The following is an 18,269-nucleotide window of genomic DNA, read 5'->3' on the forward strand; positions in this document are numbered from 1 at the left end:
CAGGAGACCTGGGTTTGATCCCTGGGTTGGGAAGATCCCCTGGAGAAGGGCATGACAATCCACTCCATTATTCTGGCCTGGAGAATCCTCATGGGCAGAGGAACCTCGTGGGCCACAATCCATGGAATAGCAAAGAGTCAGACATGACTGAGCAACTAAGCACAGCATTGTATACCCACGTGATTTAGCCTCCTTAAAATCCCTAAGCTATAGGGTTCTGAGAGCTTCCCGGTTGATGAACACACCCACATGCTAGGAGGGTAGAATGAGCTCAACTCCACAGGGTCAGAAGCTTCTACAATCAGGATCCTTCCAGACCTCACCCTATTCATGCCATCCAGCTTTTCATTTATCATGAACCTTTATCATGTCCTTTATAATAAAGTGAAAGTGGTCAAGTTACTCAGTCATGTCCTACTCTTTGTGACCCCATGGACTGTAGCCTACCAGGTTCCTCCATCCATGGGATTTTCCAGGCAAGAATACTGGAGTGGGTTGCCATTACCTTCTCCAGGAGATCTTCCCAACCCAGGAATTGAACCCAGGTCTCCCCCATTTTAGGCAGATGCTTTACCTTCTGAGCCACCAGGGAAGTCCCTTTATAGTAAACCAGTAAACAAAAATGAATATTTCCCTGAGTTTTGTGAGTTATTTCACCAAATTATCAAACTGAGAGAGAGTTGCAGGAACCTCAGAATTTGTAGTAAAGTTAATATGGGGACTCATTAGTTGCAATTAGTGTCTGAAGTAGGGGGCAGTCTATGTGACTGAATCCTCACTCTATAGGGTCTGTGATAATACCAGATACTGTCAGAATTAGGCTAAATTGTAGGACACTAGCTTGGTGTATGAATAAAATTAGAGACTTTCTTAGTGTAAAAAACCAACACAGATAGTATCGGAAGTGTTGTGAGTAGATAAATAGTTTTCCTTTGTTGTTGTTGTTTTTCAATTGCTAAGTCATGTCTGATTCTTTGTGACCCCATGGACTGCAGCACACCAGGTTTCTCTGTCCTTCACTATCTCATGGAGTTTGCTCAAGTTCGTGTTCATTGAGTCAGTGATGCTATCTTATCATCTCATACTCTGCCAATCTCTTCTACTTTTGCTTTCAATCTTTCCTAGCATCAGGGTCTTTTCCAGTGAGTCAGCTGTACACATCAAGTGGTCAAAGTATTACAACTTCAGTTTTAGCATTAGTCCTTTCAATTAATATTGAAAGTTGGTTTATTTTATGATTGACCAGTTTAATCCCCTTGCAGTCCAAGAGACCCTCAAGAGTCTTCTCCAGCACCGCAATTTGAAAGCATCGATTCTTTGGTATACAGCCTTCTTTATGATCCAGCTCTCACATCTGTACCTGACTACTGGAAAAGCTTATAGCTTTTGACTATACAGACCTTTGTGAGCAAAGTGATGTCTCTGCTTTATAATATGCTGTCTAGGTTTGTCATAGCTTTCCTTCCAAGAAGCAAGCATCTTCCAGTTTCATGACTGTAGTCACCATCTGCAGTGATCTCAGAGCCCAGGAAAAAAAAAACCTGTTACTGCTTCTACTTTCACTGAAGTCTTCCTTAGCTAATATTTAAAAAGTTGAGATACCAAGTTTAATGCCATTTCTAGGGTCTGTGATTTTCATGCACACAAATAATCAAGAAATGTAAGGTAATAGGTTCTAGACCTATTTAAAAAGCTGTGATATTCATGTAAATTTTTTCAGAAGTAGAAAGAAGATATTATGAGCAAGAGCTTTTCCCAGGACCCATGCCAGAAAATGTCCCAATTGAAAAGAAATTCACACAGAAGTTTACCAATTTAATCTCTGCTTGCAGGAGGTTTTGGCTGTATCTGCTTTCTTCTCTGGTGTGTTTTGGTTTATGATGACCCTGTCACTCATCCATGGATAAACATTACAGAGAAAGAATATATCATATCCTCCTTGGCCCAACAGGTACACATAAAACTCCAATCTTCTCCAGAGATCTTGTATCAGTATCTGAATTTATCAGAGTGACTACGAACATGTGAGCATGTCTCAGATCTTACTATTCTGATCAGTAAATTTGTTTTCAGGTCAACTCTACTAAGCAGCCTCTTCCTATCAAAGCTATGGTCAGATCGCTACCCCTCTGGTCCATGTGTGTTTGCTGTTTCAGCCATCAGTGGTTAATTAATATAATAATTATATATGCACCAACTTACATTAGCTCTGTGTTCAACATTGATATTAAAAATGTGAGTATATTTCCCTCCAACCATTTTTCCTCTTTGCATGACTCTCAAATTACTCTGTCTTCACAAATCATTCATCTAGAAAAATTTACCTTTAATTACCAGAAATAATTTAACAGTCATGTGAGTAGCTTTTCTGGAGGTATGATGGAAGGGACCACTGATTTTCTTTTTTTTTTTTTTTTAATTTTTTTTAAATTTTACTTTACAATACTGTATTGGTTTTGCCATACATTGGCTTAGGAAAGTATGATTTCAGAGTTGTCAGTATGCTTATTAGTGATTTATCTGTATAAGGTGTGGTCTCACGGCCTTTGTTATGATGGTTTACTCAGTGTTTTCCCTTCAGAGTGGTTTCCTGTCTGCCCTTCCTTTCATTATTGCCTGGGTCATTTGCCTCCTGGGAAGTTACCTGGCAGATTTCCTTCTGACCAAGAATTTTAGGCTTGTTACAGTGAGGAAAATTGCCACAGTTCTAGGTAAGAACAGGGCCAAAATGTCTGATAATTCACAAGGCATACAACATCCAAAAATGTTTGTCGTTTAACTTGTCTGTTCCTCATTCCTTAGGAAACGTCCCCTCCTCAACATTCCTTTTGATTCTGCCATTCGTTGCCTCCAACTATATCATAGCAGTGAGCCTTCTGACGCTCTCCTGTGGACTAGGCCTGTTATGTCAGCCAGGGGTCTATATCAATGCCTTAGATATTGCTCCAAGGTAGGACTATAATCTCCACTCTCATTTCCATACTTTCTGAAAAAAATTTAGCCTGCAGACTTCTGGAAGCCTCAAACTTTGCAAAATTATAAATCATGGGCAATGATGATTGTGGCCATTTTCAGGTATGTGGAGGGAAAGGCTTTATTGATTTGCCTCAATGCCTTTCATTGAACATATACAGAGCAAGTCTTTTTGACAGAATTGCTATTGATATATGATGTATTCCGGGGCTGAAGCATGCTGCTAAACAAATGTGGATCTAGCCTGAAACATTCCTGTCACCCACAGGCATTCTAGTTTTCTCATGGGAGCTTCAAGGGCATTTGCACAGATATCTGCTGTCCTGGCACCAACTGTCAGTGGATTTCTTCTCAGTCAGGTAGGGTTTTCTTGTCAGCGTTTCTTAAAATTCTCTACCAAATCTACTCATAATGACAATAGCATAAGAAACGTTTTCACATTTTGGAGAATAAAATTAAATCATGAGTAACTTCGTCATGAAGATCAACAAAGCAAAGGAAAATACAGAACAGTTTCTTTTGTGACCTCATTCTGAAACCAAAGCACTCCCTGGTGATCCACTGGTAATTTCCAGTCTTTGAAATCACACAGTGACTTACATGTCCTATGAGAAGATGATGAATCCATGCATATATGCAACTTGTCATGTCTAATGCAACATTTTGAAATTTTTATTTGCATAACCATACGAAAGCAACGAGATAATGAAAGCAAATATGTTTAAGTGTCTGATACATGCAGGGAGTATTAGAGGTATTTCATATACAGTAAGGGTGTTCTTTGGAAGAAATGATGCTAAAGCTGAAACTCCAGTACTTTGGCCACCTCATGCGAAGAGTTGACTCATTGGAAAAGACTCTGATGCTGGGAGGGATTGGGGGCAGGAGGAGAAGGGGACAACAGAGGATGAGATGGCTGGATGGCATCGCTGACTTGATGGACATGAGTTTGAGTGAACTCCGGGAGTTGGTGATGGACAGGGAGGCCTGGCGTGCTGCAATTCATGGGGTCACAAAGAGTCAGACATGACTGAGAAACTGAACTGAACTGAACTGAATCTAATTTATTGATTTTCATACTAATTATGAAAATAAAGTATTAATATCCTCATTTCCTGATGATTAAAATCTGATAGGATATGTCTTTCCACTGAGAGGATGTAGAATCAGAATTCTTCTTAGACCTATATAGCTTCAAAACCCATATTTGTCTTCTTGCAAGATTCTTCTTGCACTGGAGAAGAAATTTTATTAGTGTATATATATGTAAATATGTATATAGAGAGTCATGATTCGCACAAAAGAGAAAGTGTTTGGCACTTTGATAAATAATGACAAATGCAATTCTGGAGGTTGAATGTAAAAATCCCTCAGTCCATTTTTTTAAATTAATTAATTTAAAATTGGAGGGTAATTACTTTACAATATTATAGTGGTTTATAAAGAACATTCTGAATCCATTTTGAAATTCTTTCCATCAAATTATTAAGCTGTGTTTAGGAAATGAATTTCTATGTGAAGACCTACTAGTGAACATTGTCTTCTAAACTATTAATGTGAGTTTCATAGGAAAAGGGAATAAAAGGGGTAATACTTACTTTAACTTTTGTTTCCTCAGGACCCTGAATTTGGGTGGAGGAATGTCTTTTACTTGTCATTTGTCATTAACACATTAGGACTGATCTTCTATCTTATCTTTGGAAAAGCGGATGTCCAAGACTGGGCTAAAGAAAGAAAACTTACTCATTTATGAAGGTAAAGAGTAATGATTTCATCTATGGTTAAAACCACAGAGGCACTATTTAAACTTTTTAATTTTTATTTTATGTTGGAGTATTACATTTTTAACTCTATGTTATTTTTCTTTCTTAGTTACCCCACTTTGGATGGAAAGTCATTAGGTACTTTATTTCATAAATGAGAAGCCTTCAGTGGTGGACAAACAGAAAAAATTTTCTTTGCTGTAGCTCTTTTCAAATCTGAGATCATTTCTTTATTTTACTCAGACTTCTTTTTGAGGAAAATACCAGATGAATGAAAATCCAAATAAAATGATAGCCAAGAAAAAAGTTGTCATCTTCACAGAATTAACAATGGATTCAAAGGAGCTGCTGTACGGGACCCAGTATGCTAGATTCATAGATTTTGGATCTCTAAACAGGAAACAGTGTTTTGAAACTCTTAATGCAGGACAATAACCTCACTAACACAATGGTTCCTCCCATTTGCAAAAACAAATACTGATTTATATTTGTTGGGCTCAATATTGTCCATGTGTTCCTTCCTTTGTGTGCTCCACTCCCCTCCATCCTGCTCAGGCCCCAGGAGGCTGACCTGTGTGGTTTGCACCCCACACTTTCTCTCCTGCCTTCTGCTGGATTTTCAGTGGAGGCAGGAGAGTGAGGATAGGAGTATTTATCTCTACTGTTCCTTCCCATGGAGACTGCAGGTGGCTGATCCTTCCTCTGCAGTTCACAGCTCCTAGCAAACAACTCTCTCCATACTTTCTTGTAACATCTCTCTCCCCTTGTCCTTTCCAACCTTTTTTGGCCTTTATGTTGCAAGCCCTGGAATATCTTATGGTTTTCTTCCCACCATCTCAGCCCTATGTAATAGTCTCATTTAATACTGTCCTCAAATTACCCACTATGAGTCTGCAACGTTTCTTCTTCTAGGATCCAATGATTTCAGTAAAGTCATCTATAAAGCTCAAAACATGAAATAGATCAGTATTTCTTTAAATTATAATTTGTGGGTGTCAGTAGGTCATAGCATGTTCAGAGGGACCAGAACCACATTCTAGGTTGCTCCCCGTGATGATCTTTACCATGTAGAATAGATTATAGCCATTAAGTTATTTTATATAGAATTGATGTTATAGACACTAGTTCTGGGTGAAAAATTAGGGCAAGGATAAAGAAGGTCACATTTGAATAAACAAGAGCAATTACTGAGATTTTCCATAGTCTAGAATCTAAACCCTTAGAACACTTGAGTAAATTAGACACAGTCCCTATTCAAATGTGGAAGATAGACATAATAATACATGGCAGTGCATTATCTTAGGTACAATAGCAGGGGAACATACAGGTCATTAGAGGAGACATATGAGGGGTTCTAATCCTAAACTGAAGAACAAAGGGGAGATCTTCTGCAAGTAATTCCTGATCTATATGTTAAATGAGGAGGGTTATGGTAAAATTTCCCATGTTGGAAAACAACTTATGCAAAAGCATGAAAGCAAGAAAAAGGATGGATTCTTAAGGGAGTCACTTGCCTACATGGTCAGTTAGTGAAGGACAGAAGATTAAGGTAGGGAGGTGAGTGTGACAGAGCACAGAGGTCTTGTTTGCCATGTTAAAAAGCTTGAAGAGTATCCTAGCATTGATAGTGACATGGGCAGATTTTCTCTCTAGATAGAACATGCTGGCTCAATTCCAGAATCAGGAAGACTAGTCAGTGGTCCACACAGCAGCAGTGAGGACTGACCTAGGGCTAGAAGACCTGGCATGGAAAGAAGAAAGACATGAATAATGTTCAGGAGATAGAACTGAAAGATCATGGCATTGGGTTAGATGGATGCAGGAGAAGAGAGGAGATAGGAGTCCTAACCTCAGATATGGGATAGAGAGTGGTCTGAATAACTAAGCCAGAGAATTCAGGAAGAGTCCTTTTCATGGGGAAGATAATGATTTGAGTTTGAGACATGAATTAGTAGTAAAAGTGGGATAAACAAGCAGGTGTGTGTATATCTTTCCTGGGCTGCCATAACAAAATACCTCAGGCTTGTGGCTTAAACAGTAGTAATTTATTGTCTCAAAATTCTAGAAGTCCAAAAGCAAAATGTCAGCAGAGTTGGTTCCTTCTGAGATTTGTGAGAGAGAATCTGTCCCATGCCTCTCTTCCGGTAGCTCCAGCCATGCTTTGGCGTGTAGATAGCTTTCTCTGTGTGTCTTCGTCTCATCTCCCTTCTCTACACATCTGTTTCTGTGTCAGAATTTCCCTGTTTGGGGAATTCTCTGGTGGCCCAGTGGTTAGGAGTCAGCACTTTCACTGCTCTTGCCGGGGCTTGATCTCTGGTCAGGGAACTAAGAACCCACAAGTCACAGACGCAGCCAAAAAATAAAGCCCCTAATTTATAAAGATACAAGTCGTATTTAATTAGGGCCCACCTGAATGACTTCATCTTAACTTGGTTATCTGCAAAGACCTTACTTCCAAATGAGGTGACATTTGGTTCTGGGGGATTTCAGCATCTTTGGAGGAGACAATTCAATGCATAACAGCAAGTACAACAAAAAGCCTGACTGTGTATCTAAAACTTGCAAAAAAGACTGGGATAGAGACAAAGATATAAAAGTATGTATGCTCAGTACTAAAGACCTAAATGTGTAGAGCTCTGGAAGAGCCTATGGATGAAAAAATACCAAACCAAAGACAGAATGCCAACATTCAAGGAGTGGACAGAATAAGCAATGCCCGCACACAACAGAGATTAAACGGGCAGGCTTGTACATGTGAGGAACAATGGGAGGATACAGCTATCATGGGAACTCATGGCCTTCAAGAAACATGGCAGATCAACAACAAGTACATTGCAGTTCAGTTAGGGGAGGTCAGGAAAGGAACACAATCACCTTGTGATTAGTAGTTCACTGGGGGCTTTTTCATGGCATATTCAGCAGAGACATGGGTATGCAGGTCATTTTGCAGTTTGATGGTGGGTGAAGAGGCATGAGAGAGCAGAGGAAACAAGAAAATTATTTTCAGAAAGTTTAGATGGGAAGAGGAAGGGATGGGAATATAGCCAGAGGAGAACAGAGGGAAAGGAAGAGTGACCTAGTGGGGAAAGGAACCTGGCCCAGGGAAGCTTTGGGGAAGAAATGCTGGAATGGGAATGAAGTTATGGAAGGACAGGGCGAAGAGATGGAGCAAGGTCTTTGAAAACACAATAAGGATTCAAATATAGGAGTCTGCCTTGAACGTATAGAAAGAAAATGTAAAATCTGAAGTAATCTTTAAGAATGGGATTCCAGGAAAAAGTCCATCAACAAATGAAAAAACAGCCTACTTAATAGAAGAGAATATTTGCAAATGATATGTTTCCATGCATGCTAAGTCACTTCAGTCATGTGCAACTCTCTGTGAACCCATGGAACCCATAGCCCACCATGGAATTTCTCTGTCCATGGGATTCTCCAGGCAAGAATACTGGTTGGGTTGCTGTGTCCTCCTCCAGAGGATCTTCCTGACCCAGGGATTAAACCTGTATCTCCTTCGGCTCCTGAATTGCAGGCAGATTCTTTACTGTTGAGCCACCAGGGAAGCCCATCATGTTTGATAAGGGGTTAATATCCAAAATATAAAGAACTCATACAACTCAATAATGAAAAAATCTGACTTAAAAGTGGGTAGAAGAACTGAATAGACATTTTCCAAAAGAAGGCATAAAAGTGGCCAACAGTTACATGAAAAGTGCTCAACATCATTAATCATCAGTTCAGTTCAGTTCAGTCACTCGATCGTGTCCAACTCTTTGCGACCCCATGAATCGCAGCACGCCAGGCCTCCCTGTCCATCACCAACTCCCGGAGTTCACTCAGACTCACACCCATCGAGTCAGTGATGCCATCCAGCCATCTCATCCTCTGTCATTCCCTTCTCCTCCTGCCCCCAATCCCTCCCAGCATCAGAGTCTTTTCCAGTGAGTCAACTCTTCGCATGAGGCGGCCAAAGTACTGGAGTTTCAGCTTTAGCATCAGTCCTTCCAAAGAAATCCCAGGGCTGATCTCCTTCTGAATGGACTGGTTGGATCTCCTTGCAGTCCAAAGGACTCTCAAGAGTCTTCTCCAACACCACAGTTCAAAAGCATCAGTTCTTTGGTGCTCAGCCTTCTTCATAGTCCAACTCTCACATCCATACATGACTACTGAAAAAACCATAGCCTTGACTAGACGGACCTTAGTTGGCAAAGTGATGTCTCTGCTTTTCGATATGCTACCTAGGTTGGTCATAACTTTTCTTCCAAGGAGTAAGCATCTTTTAATTTCATGGCTGCAGTCACCATCTGCAGTGATTTTGGAGCCCCCCAAAATAAAGTCTGACACTGTTTCCACTGTTTCCCCATCTATTTCCCATGAAGTGATGGGACCGGATGCCATGATCTTCATTAATCATCAGTGAAATGCAATTCAAAACTACAATGAGATATCATCTCATACATATTAGAATGTCCATTATCAAAAAAATAATAGATAACAAGTGTTGGTGAGGATGTGGAGAAAAGGGAACCCTGTACAATGTTGATGGGAAGGTAGTGGTGCACCCACTAAAGAAAACAGTATGGTGATTTCCTCAAAAAATTAACAACAGAATTATTGCATGATCCAGCAGCCCCAGTACCATGTACGCAAAGGAAATGAAAACAGTATCTCAGATATCTGCACTCCTATGTTTATTGCAGCATTATTCACAATAGCCAAAATATGGAAACAGCCCAATTGTCCATCAGTGAGGAATGGAAAATGAAGATGTTTATTTAAGCCATGAAAATGAAAGACATTCTGCACAACATGAATGGATTTTGAAGGCATTATGCTAAGTAAAATAAGTCAGATAAACACAAATACTTTGATATCACTTATAGGGGAAATCTGGCTTCCCTGATGGCTCAGACGGTAAAGCGTCTGTCTACAATGCAGGAGACCTGGGTTTGAGCCCTGGGTTGAGAAGATCCCCTGGAGAAGGAAATGGCAATCCACTCCAGTACTATTGCCTGGAAAATCCCATGGACAGAGGAGCCTGGTAGGCTACAGTCTACGGGGTTGCAAAGAGTCGAACACGACTGAGCGACTTCACTTTCCCTTTCACTTTCACAGGGGAAATCTAAAAAAGCCAAATTCATAGAAACAAGATTACAATGGTAGAGATTAGAATGGGAGTTACCAGGGGCTGGGGGATCGGGGAAAAGGGGAGAAGTTGGTCAAAGAGTACAAACTTCCAGTTATAAGAGCAAGTTCGGGAATCTCATGTACAGCATAGTGATTACAGTGAATAATATATTTTACACTTGACTGTTGCTAAGAGTAAATCTTAAACATTCTCAACACAAAAAAGAAATGGTAATAATGGTAATAATGTGACATGATGGAGGTGTTAGCTAACACTATGGCGGTAATCATTTTGCAAATGTAAGTGTTTCAAGTCAACATGCTGTAAACTTATACAATGTCACATGTGAATTATATCCCAATAAAGCTGGGGGGGCGGGGGCGGGGAGGTAAGGGCATCCTTTTTCTTTTTTCCTCAGTAAAATGCCTCCTGACTACACTTGTTGAACTAAATTAAGAAGTTCCAAAGTAGATACATTTTTGTTTGGTGAACCCTCTTTTTTCCCTATATTAATGTGGCAAAAGAAAAAAAAAATTACTAATGAAACCTGTAAGTTTTTCCTGGTGGACCATATAACCTAAAGCCTCCATATGCTGTATCAGAAGAAAGATCTTGATTATTTAATCTATTATTAAAATGCCTACATTGAAAATGAAAGATGACTTAAAATTGAACCAGTTGATTAACATGATCCTAACTTTAGGTGTCTTATATTTTTTAAGTTATATACTATACAATGAAAGCTCCTAAAGACAGAAATTTGATTCTTCTCTTCCTACTGCAGTCAAGTTTTTATAAGTGATCTCTGTTGTCTTTTCTGAAATTCAAAACAAATACAAAAGTGTTTTCCCCACACCATAGTTGTTTTGTTTTTTGGCTATGTGTGTTTGCATGCTTCAGTCATGTCCTACTGTTTGTGACCCTGTGGACTGTAGTCTACCAGGCTCCTCTGCCCATGGGATTCTCTAGGCAAGAATACTGGAGTAGGTTGCCATGCCCTTCTCCAGGGGATCCTCCCCACCCAGGGGTTGAACCTGTGTCTCTTAGGTCTCCTGCATTGGCAGGTAGGTTCTTTACCACTAGCTCCACCTGGGAAATCCCATGTTCATTTGATTCACTCCTTTTCATTGTATTTAAATTCCGTTACACACATGAGTAGACATTATGGATGATATAATAAGTATCCCAGGAAGCTGTGGAGAAGGCAATGGCAACCCACTCCAGTACTCTTGCCTGGAAAATCCCATGGACAGAGGAGCCCGGTAGGCTGCAATCCATGAGGTCGCTAGGAGTTGGATACGACTGAGCAACTTCACTTTCACTTTTCCCTTTCATGCATTGGAGAAGGAAATGGCAACCCACTCCATGCCTGAAGGATCCCAGGGACAGGGGAGCCTGGCGGGCTGCTGTCTATGGGGTTGCACAGAGTTGGACATGACTGAAGCAACTTAGCAGCAGGAAGCTGTTCTTATACAAGGTTAGCTAACAGTAATTTAATTCTACCCATTATTGACCTAAACCACACAAACATACCCTAATTTCTAGCCCAAATTAAACACGTTCCCGCTTAAGCTTTGCCTTATCAATATTAAACAGTTGCATCCATCACTTCATCACCCAGCACTCACGGAGACCAACAGAATGGAGACAAATAGTGGTCTTACACAACTGTGATTAAAAGCTGGTCAAAATGTTCAAACACTTAAGACTATATGAACATATTTCTAGTGCCCTGCCTTCCTCCAGTGGAAGCTTGGAAAGGGCCCACACAAAAGACAGGTTCTTGCTGAAGCTGAAGCTCCAATGCTTTGGCCACCTGATGTGAAGAGCCAACTCATTGGAAAAGGCCCTCACACCAGGAAAGATTGAAGGCGAAAAAAGAAGAGGGTGGCAGAGCATGAGAGGGTTAGATGGCATCACTGACTCAATGAACATAAATTTGAACAAATTCTGGGAGAGAGTGGACAGGGAAGCCTGGTGTGCTGTAGTCCGTGGTGTCACAAAGAGTCAGACATGACTTAGTGACTGAACAACAACAATCTTGTCACTCAGAGCACTAAATGGATGTAACTGACATGCTGAAGGCCCCGACATTCCAAGGCTGTGCCATGCTCCTTTGAGTCTTCAAAATAAGCATTTTTAATGAATATCTGGTGAACTGAGTTATAACACTAGCGTAAGGTCAGGCTTCTCAAGGTAGCTTATCTCTTACTCTCTGTACATCTCCTGATTGACCTACACATGCTTCACCTACACTCTATTCACAGGAATGTGCTTTCCACCTGCTCCTTAGGCCAGAACGGCTCCACCTGCTAGTTTATTAAAGGGAAACAGCTGTGCTCATGATGGTCGTTAACCTGAGGGGCTGGGAGGGAAGTGCCCTGGCTGTTGGTTTCCCTGGTAACTGATGAGCCAACCTCCTTGATATCATTCCCCCTATAAATGGTAACCTCCGCAGGCCCCGGCCTTGCATGTTTTGCTCCTTGGTTGCCGTATGGTGTGGAGGTGCAGCTTCAGGACCTGGCTTCAGACATATGCGGTCTCCTGTCCAATAAGCCACTGCTGTCTTCGTCACTGTCTCTAGGTTATCTCTTTGGTCTCAAGGCTGGGCAAGTACAAGGCTTGCAGGGTGCAGAATGGTGAGTCAGCCAGAAGATGGAGGAAACTCTTGTGAGTGTGAGATGTTAGGAAATAAGGACAAGGAACAGAAAGTTGCAGTGGTGACTCTGAACATGCAGGCTGTTCACTAGCATATGGGGCCTTGTGGCAGCTGTCTACTATGAGAAGCATCTTTCTCTTTCCATTATGTTGACGAAATCCTGTTAACCACAGAGCCTTTTTCCACTTTAAAAGTAGCAGCCCCATGCTCGTGGTTCACTAGATTCCCAAGAGATAGCTGGTGAATAAGCCACTGTTTGGGGTCTAGAACAGCTGTGTGTGAGATTCAGGACCCCCATGGACATCAATAGTGATGAGGGAATCCAGTTTTCCAGCCATGAAGTTCCGGAATGGGTCCATAAGAATGACACACAGTGGCATCTTCCCCTCCTCACAACTCCATTGCTGCTGGAGCTGTGAATGAGATGCTTCAACGTTTGAGACAGGAAACCCTCTCCCTCAGCAGTGGACACATCCCAGGAGCAGTGGTCCCAGTGCTGACACCATCTTAACTCAGAGGCAACTAGTCAGTGCCATCGAGTTCACTAATTGACCACTGACGGACTGTTGCCAACTGTTGGTCAGGACAATAATTCACGTTTGCCCTCATCATAGGATCTTCCCCAGTGAACCACATTATAACAACATGGCCCTGAGACTGGCAGGTAAGTCCCCATGGTTTGGATTTGCAGCCTTATGGGGAAGAAAATTAGAAAGGGACTTAAAGGTTTCACCTCTCTCCTCCTCCTGGGCCCCACCTAAAAGGACTAAGGTAACTAATCTAGGCCCCCTACTGGAGAAGGATGCCATTCTATTTAACCCTGAGGTCTCGTTATATGATCTCTGCAGTATTCAGACCTCAGCTATGGGGTCTGCAGGTGGATGGGTAGCGAGGTCCTCAGGCCAGGACAGAAACCACAGACAGGGGTGGTATTATCTCAGAATGCAGGTACTGCTTCTATTTTGCTTAATGGTCATGCTCTCCCCTGTACTGCACCTGTTAAACAACTTATGTTTCATCCCTAGTCTGAGCAGAGGAAATCTGTTCACAGACTGGGTGACAACAGTGGCCTCCCTATGAAATGAGTTGGATTTCTGGGTCTACAGGGAGATGCCAATGTGGTCCTCCTCTGGACCTTCCATGAACAATTGACTCAATAAGGGCCTGACTCAAGTTTGCCCACCTCCTGGACTCCTAACACTCTTTAGCTGCTGTCATCTGTATTGCATTTGTGGTATTTAGTTGCAGTTCACCTCTGCATACCTTACCCCACAGATAATGTGGAAGGTAAGTGGTGGGGGAGCAAGAATGTAAGGATCGTGCAGGGTGTATAGGAGAGGGGTGTTTTGTCAGGCCGCTCAAGGTGGCTGTTCTTTTGCTCTATACATCTGCTCATCCTGTGCCTGTTTCAGCTACTCCCTACCTACACTACTGACCATCCTTCAAACCTGCTGCAGCCCCAGTTAATGATTGTTCTAACTTTAGATCAGAACATTTCTATTATAATTACTTATCAAAGGGGCCATGAGCGGCATGCCCCTCTGCTGGTTTCCCTGGCAACCAATGAGCCAACTTGACTCAGTCCCCGACATGAGCATGCTTTCCCCCTGCCCCTTAGGCCAGAATGGCTCCACCTGCTAGTTTATTAAAGCAAAACATCAGCCTTCTGATGGTCGTTAACCTAAGGGGCTATGAGGGATGTGCCCTCGTTGCTGGTTTCCCTGGTAACTGATGAGCCAGCCTGATCTCAATTCCCCTATAAATGGTAGCCTCCTGGCCCCACCACCCCAACCCAATTAAGACTGCTGCCACGTCCTGCCTGCCTTCCTCCCCACATGGGGTCTATCACTCCAGGACCTGGCTTCAAACATGTAGGATTCTCTCTCTGTTACACCACTGATGTTTCTGTCAATGACTCTAGGCTCATTCTTCAGTTTCGAGGATGGGGAAGTACAGGGCTTGCAGGCCTGTGGGGTGCAGCCCAGCAACCAATATCTTCCAAGTGTCCCTTCCCACTTCATTACATGAGTTTCAAGCAGAACTATCTTGAGCATTGTGTCTTAAAGAGATTCTGGTAAAACTGCTCCTTTAGTTTTTAACTGCAGACTCCTCTCTCCTCATGAAGTCTGAAGGGCTGAACCACACTCACTTTTACTCTCAATAATTGCCTCTACGCATGTAAGAATTAAAGATTTTAAAATTAAAAAAATTAAAAATTAAAAAAAAATAATTGCCTCTATTTACTATGTCATTGCTACTGAATCAGCATTATTGAGATTGTGTGCCTGCCTCCATTATTCCTTTTCTTTTTTTTTTTTCTGATTTTCCTCATTCCCAGGGTATCTTTAGCCACTTATGAAGAGATTCCTGGTGAGAATTACTCCATTGGATTTCGCCATAAACCAAGCATACTTTGATTTTACTATTATTAATAGAAACAGCTTAGGTTCATCCTGAGACAATCCCTCCCTTAGCTATATGTGTGCTAAAAAAATCAATGTAGAGGCTCTTTCCCATCAAAAAAAATCTTCAACTACATGCAGTAACTGCAGTACACATCCTCCATTTGCCTTAACCAGAATGCATACTAATTTAAGGTGAGCTTTCATTTCCAGTACCTGGCACCTTACTACAGAGCTGCCCTAAGGTTATTGGAGCCTGTTTTGTCTACCAACAGGAACATGCCTGAGAATTTATGTCCTCCAGGAACAAGAAGCCAATAATTCATTGCCACAGAGATATAAATCCTCCAGCTTCCTTGCTCCTACTCTGAGACAAAATCTACACTGTCTCTCAAACTCCCTAAGAATTGACCTGAAACTTACTTGATATCCCTTCTAGATCTTCTCTGACAGTTTTTCTTGAGAATGTGTCCTAATAGATCATTTTCATAGGAATTATTTCAAGATCTGATTCTAGAGAATTTGATCCAAGACAACTGTTTCTACAAGGGAACCTAGGAGACAGAGTCTCAGGATAGACTTCTGGAGTTGAATCACTCAAGTTGGATGCCACAAGGACACATTTGATGTTAGTAAGGTAGCAGTAGTGGTCTTGGCCTACTGTAACAGTAGCAGAACATTGGGATGGGAAGTGAGATACAGGTGAAAGGGCAAGCACTAGCTTAGTCAATACTTCTAGTCTTGAGAGATATGGAGAAATAGCAATTATAACAACTTCAAGGTTGGCTGAGGGACTCAAACAGGAGAATTATATCAGAATATGATATGGAAGACCCCCTGGAGGAGACCTTGGCAACCACTCTAGTATCCTTGCCTGGAGAATCCCCATGGACAGAGGAGCATGGCGGGCTCTAGTCCATGAGGTTGCAAAGAGTTGGACATGACTGAGCGACTAAGAACCTGATATGAAAGTCAGAAAACCTCCCTGGCAGCACATAGATATCACAGTCTCCAATAGAGAGAAGATATGCTCTAAAGACTAGATTGAAGATTTGATTGTTAGATTAGCAAAAACACAAGACTATTTAAAGGCACAAAATGTCTCTTATGCTAATATCACATTTTAGATAAACCTGAAACTTATTTGCTCTGCTACTGGCAGATAGCAGCCTCTCTAAAGACTGTTTAAGTTCTATTCTCTTTTCCTTTAACACCTAACAAATAATAAACCTAACACGAGACAAATAACTAGGTTAGATCCTGCTGCTTCTGCTAAGTCACTTCAGTCGTGTCCAACTCTGTGTAATCCCATAGTCGGCAGCCCACCAGGCTCCCCCGCCCCTGGGATTCTCCAGGCAAGAACACTGGAGTGGGTTGCCATTGCCTTCTCCACTGCATGAAAGTGAAAAGTGAAAGTGAAGTCGCTCAGTTGTGTCTGACTCTTAGTGACCCCATGGACTGCAGCCTACCAGGCTCCTCCGTCCATGGGATTTTCCAGGCAAGAGTGCTGGAGTGGGTTGCCACTGCTTTCTCTGAGGTTAGATCCTAGTGTGTCTTAACTGAAATAGTTCTGGTCCCACTAAGGGAGGGAAGGGACTGTTCACCAACAAAGTATCAGGGATCTGGAGAGTGTGCCTGAAATATGGGACCAGGGTTTTGGGGCAAAATGTAAGGCTGGATAAGGGAGACTTTGACAATATGGGGATACAATACTATGACTCAAGACTTGATGTTATATAAGCCTAAATGGAACACCTGAAATGGTCCACTACTGGCAAATTAGCAATTCAAAAGCAATACTGCATGGCAGGTGGAATAGCAGAGTAATGCCATTTTAAAAGATTTACAGGATACTAGGATGATGGCCTCTACCATGTTCCCATACAACTCACCATTTTGTGGCCCCAGCACAAATGGATTGTAACAGAAGATGAAGAATTACCATAGACTTAATCTGAACAGTGGGTGCTAAATCGCTTCAGTCGTATCCAACTGTTTGTGACCCTATGGACTGGAGCCTGACAGACTCCTCTGTCCATGGGAGTTCCCAGGCAAAAATACTGGAGTGGGTTGTCATTTCCTTCTCCAGGGGATCTTGCTGGCCCAGGGATCAGGCCTGCATCTCCTGCACTGACAGGCGGGTTCTTTACCACTAGTGCCACCTGAGAAGTCCACTTAATCCAGTGGTAGTCTTAATTGCATATGTTTTGCCAGATGGCATATCGTTAGTAGAACTTTATTTTCAGCATGTATAGAAGTCCTAGTTCCCAGAAAAGAGGAATACTTCCAGGAATGGGCTCAGTAAGGGTTCCAAAATGCCTAAAACTATGAGTGCTGACTTGTCATTTTGGGATCCTCTTGCTGGTAGACCCAAGAGCAAAAGAAAGGAGTCACCAGACTGGCCAGAGTAATTAGCCCTGATCGTTATGAGATGGTTGGTTACTACTACATAATAGGGACAGGGACAAGTATGTCCAGAGCTTGGGAAATCCCATACCCTTTTTAACTATGAATACGTAATTACAGCAACTACATTAGACAGAGTTGTGACATCAAACCTCCAGAGATGAATTATTGGGTCACCATACTCTGCAAGCAACCCAAAGCAACAAAAGGACTGGCCAAGAGAGGAGACCTGTAAGGGGTGGATGAGGGAAGATCGTGAATATCAGTTAAGCCTTTGGGACTGATTGCAGCTGCGGACAAGTAAATGTTTCATTAATCTTTCCTTCCTAAAGAATCAGTGCTATGAACTTAATTGAAAAGAGAATGGAACTGGACAATGTGACGAATAGGAAGCTGTCAGTGTTCTGCCTGTATCTTCTGGGGTCTTTGACATTTTGGGGCATGAATACCAATGCCCCTTGTGCTTTCATTGACAATAGCCGGCACACCCATCACTTGGTTTGAGGGCTGTCCTTGGGCTGCTGGAACCTACTTGACCTGTAGTCACTGAGAGAAGTGCTTGGGGACTCTGGACCTCCCGGAGGCAGCCCTTGGCCAGTGATAGATAGATGCTGGCATATAAATACTCCAACTTCTTTAGCTTTGGTTAGAAAAACTCTGAGGTGTGGCCTAGGCTATGCCCATTGTTCCCTTGCAGAATTAACCCCAAATTACCTTCCTCCAGATTTAGGTTGTTACCACACCCTTGTTTGCTTACCTTTCTTTTTCTCCTTACTTCCCTACTGTCTTTATTGTTTTTCTGAAAATACTACCTATTAAATCACTTTTACAGGAATCTTGATATCAAGGTCTGGTTCTAAAAGAGGCAAAAAATTTATTCAAGTAATAATATTAGTGTTATTTTGATGTTAATATGATTATATTACAATAAAGCAAGA

General features: G+C 41.9%; 1 protein-coding gene and 1 long non-coding RNA gene across 6 annotated transcripts in view; one reads left to right on the forward strand and one right to left on the reverse strand.

Annotated features, from left to right (window-relative positions):
• Positions 1 to 5,688, forward strand: part of SLC17A3 (solute carrier family 17 member 3) — a 36,698-nt gene extending 31,010 nt beyond the window's left edge. For all 5 annotated transcript variants that reach the window (XM_042236806.2, XM_042236808.2, XM_042236809.2 and 2 more), the window contains 7 exons: positions 1,833 to 1,951; positions 2,074 to 2,235; positions 2,582 to 2,711; positions 2,803 to 2,950; positions 3,242 to 3,332; positions 4,592 to 4,728; positions 4,846 to 5,688. In XM_042236806.2, the coding sequence (XP_042092740.1) occupies positions 1,833 to 1,951; positions 2,074 to 2,235; positions 2,582 to 2,711; positions 2,803 to 2,950; positions 3,242 to 3,332; positions 4,592 to 4,726 (785 nt within the window). In that variant the 3' untranslated portion in view covers positions 4,727 to 4,728; positions 4,846 to 5,688. The remainder of the gene's footprint in view (positions 1 to 1,832; positions 1,952 to 2,073; positions 2,236 to 2,581; positions 2,712 to 2,802; positions 2,951 to 3,241; positions 3,333 to 4,591; positions 4,729 to 4,845) is intronic.
• The window catches only part of LOC132658266 (uncharacterized), an 81,412-nt gene that overhangs the window by 58,351 nt on the left and 4,792 nt on the right, over positions 1 to 18,269 (reverse strand). The gene's annotated exons all lie outside the window — the stretch shown is intronic.

Source organism: Ovis aries, chromosome 20 (assembly GCF_016772045.2).
Source record: "Ovis aries strain OAR_USU_Benz2616 breed Rambouillet chromosome 20, ARS-UI_Ramb_v3.0, whole genome shotgun sequence".
Lineage (NCBI taxonomy): Eukaryota > Metazoa > Chordata > Mammalia > Artiodactyla > Bovidae > Ovis > Ovis aries.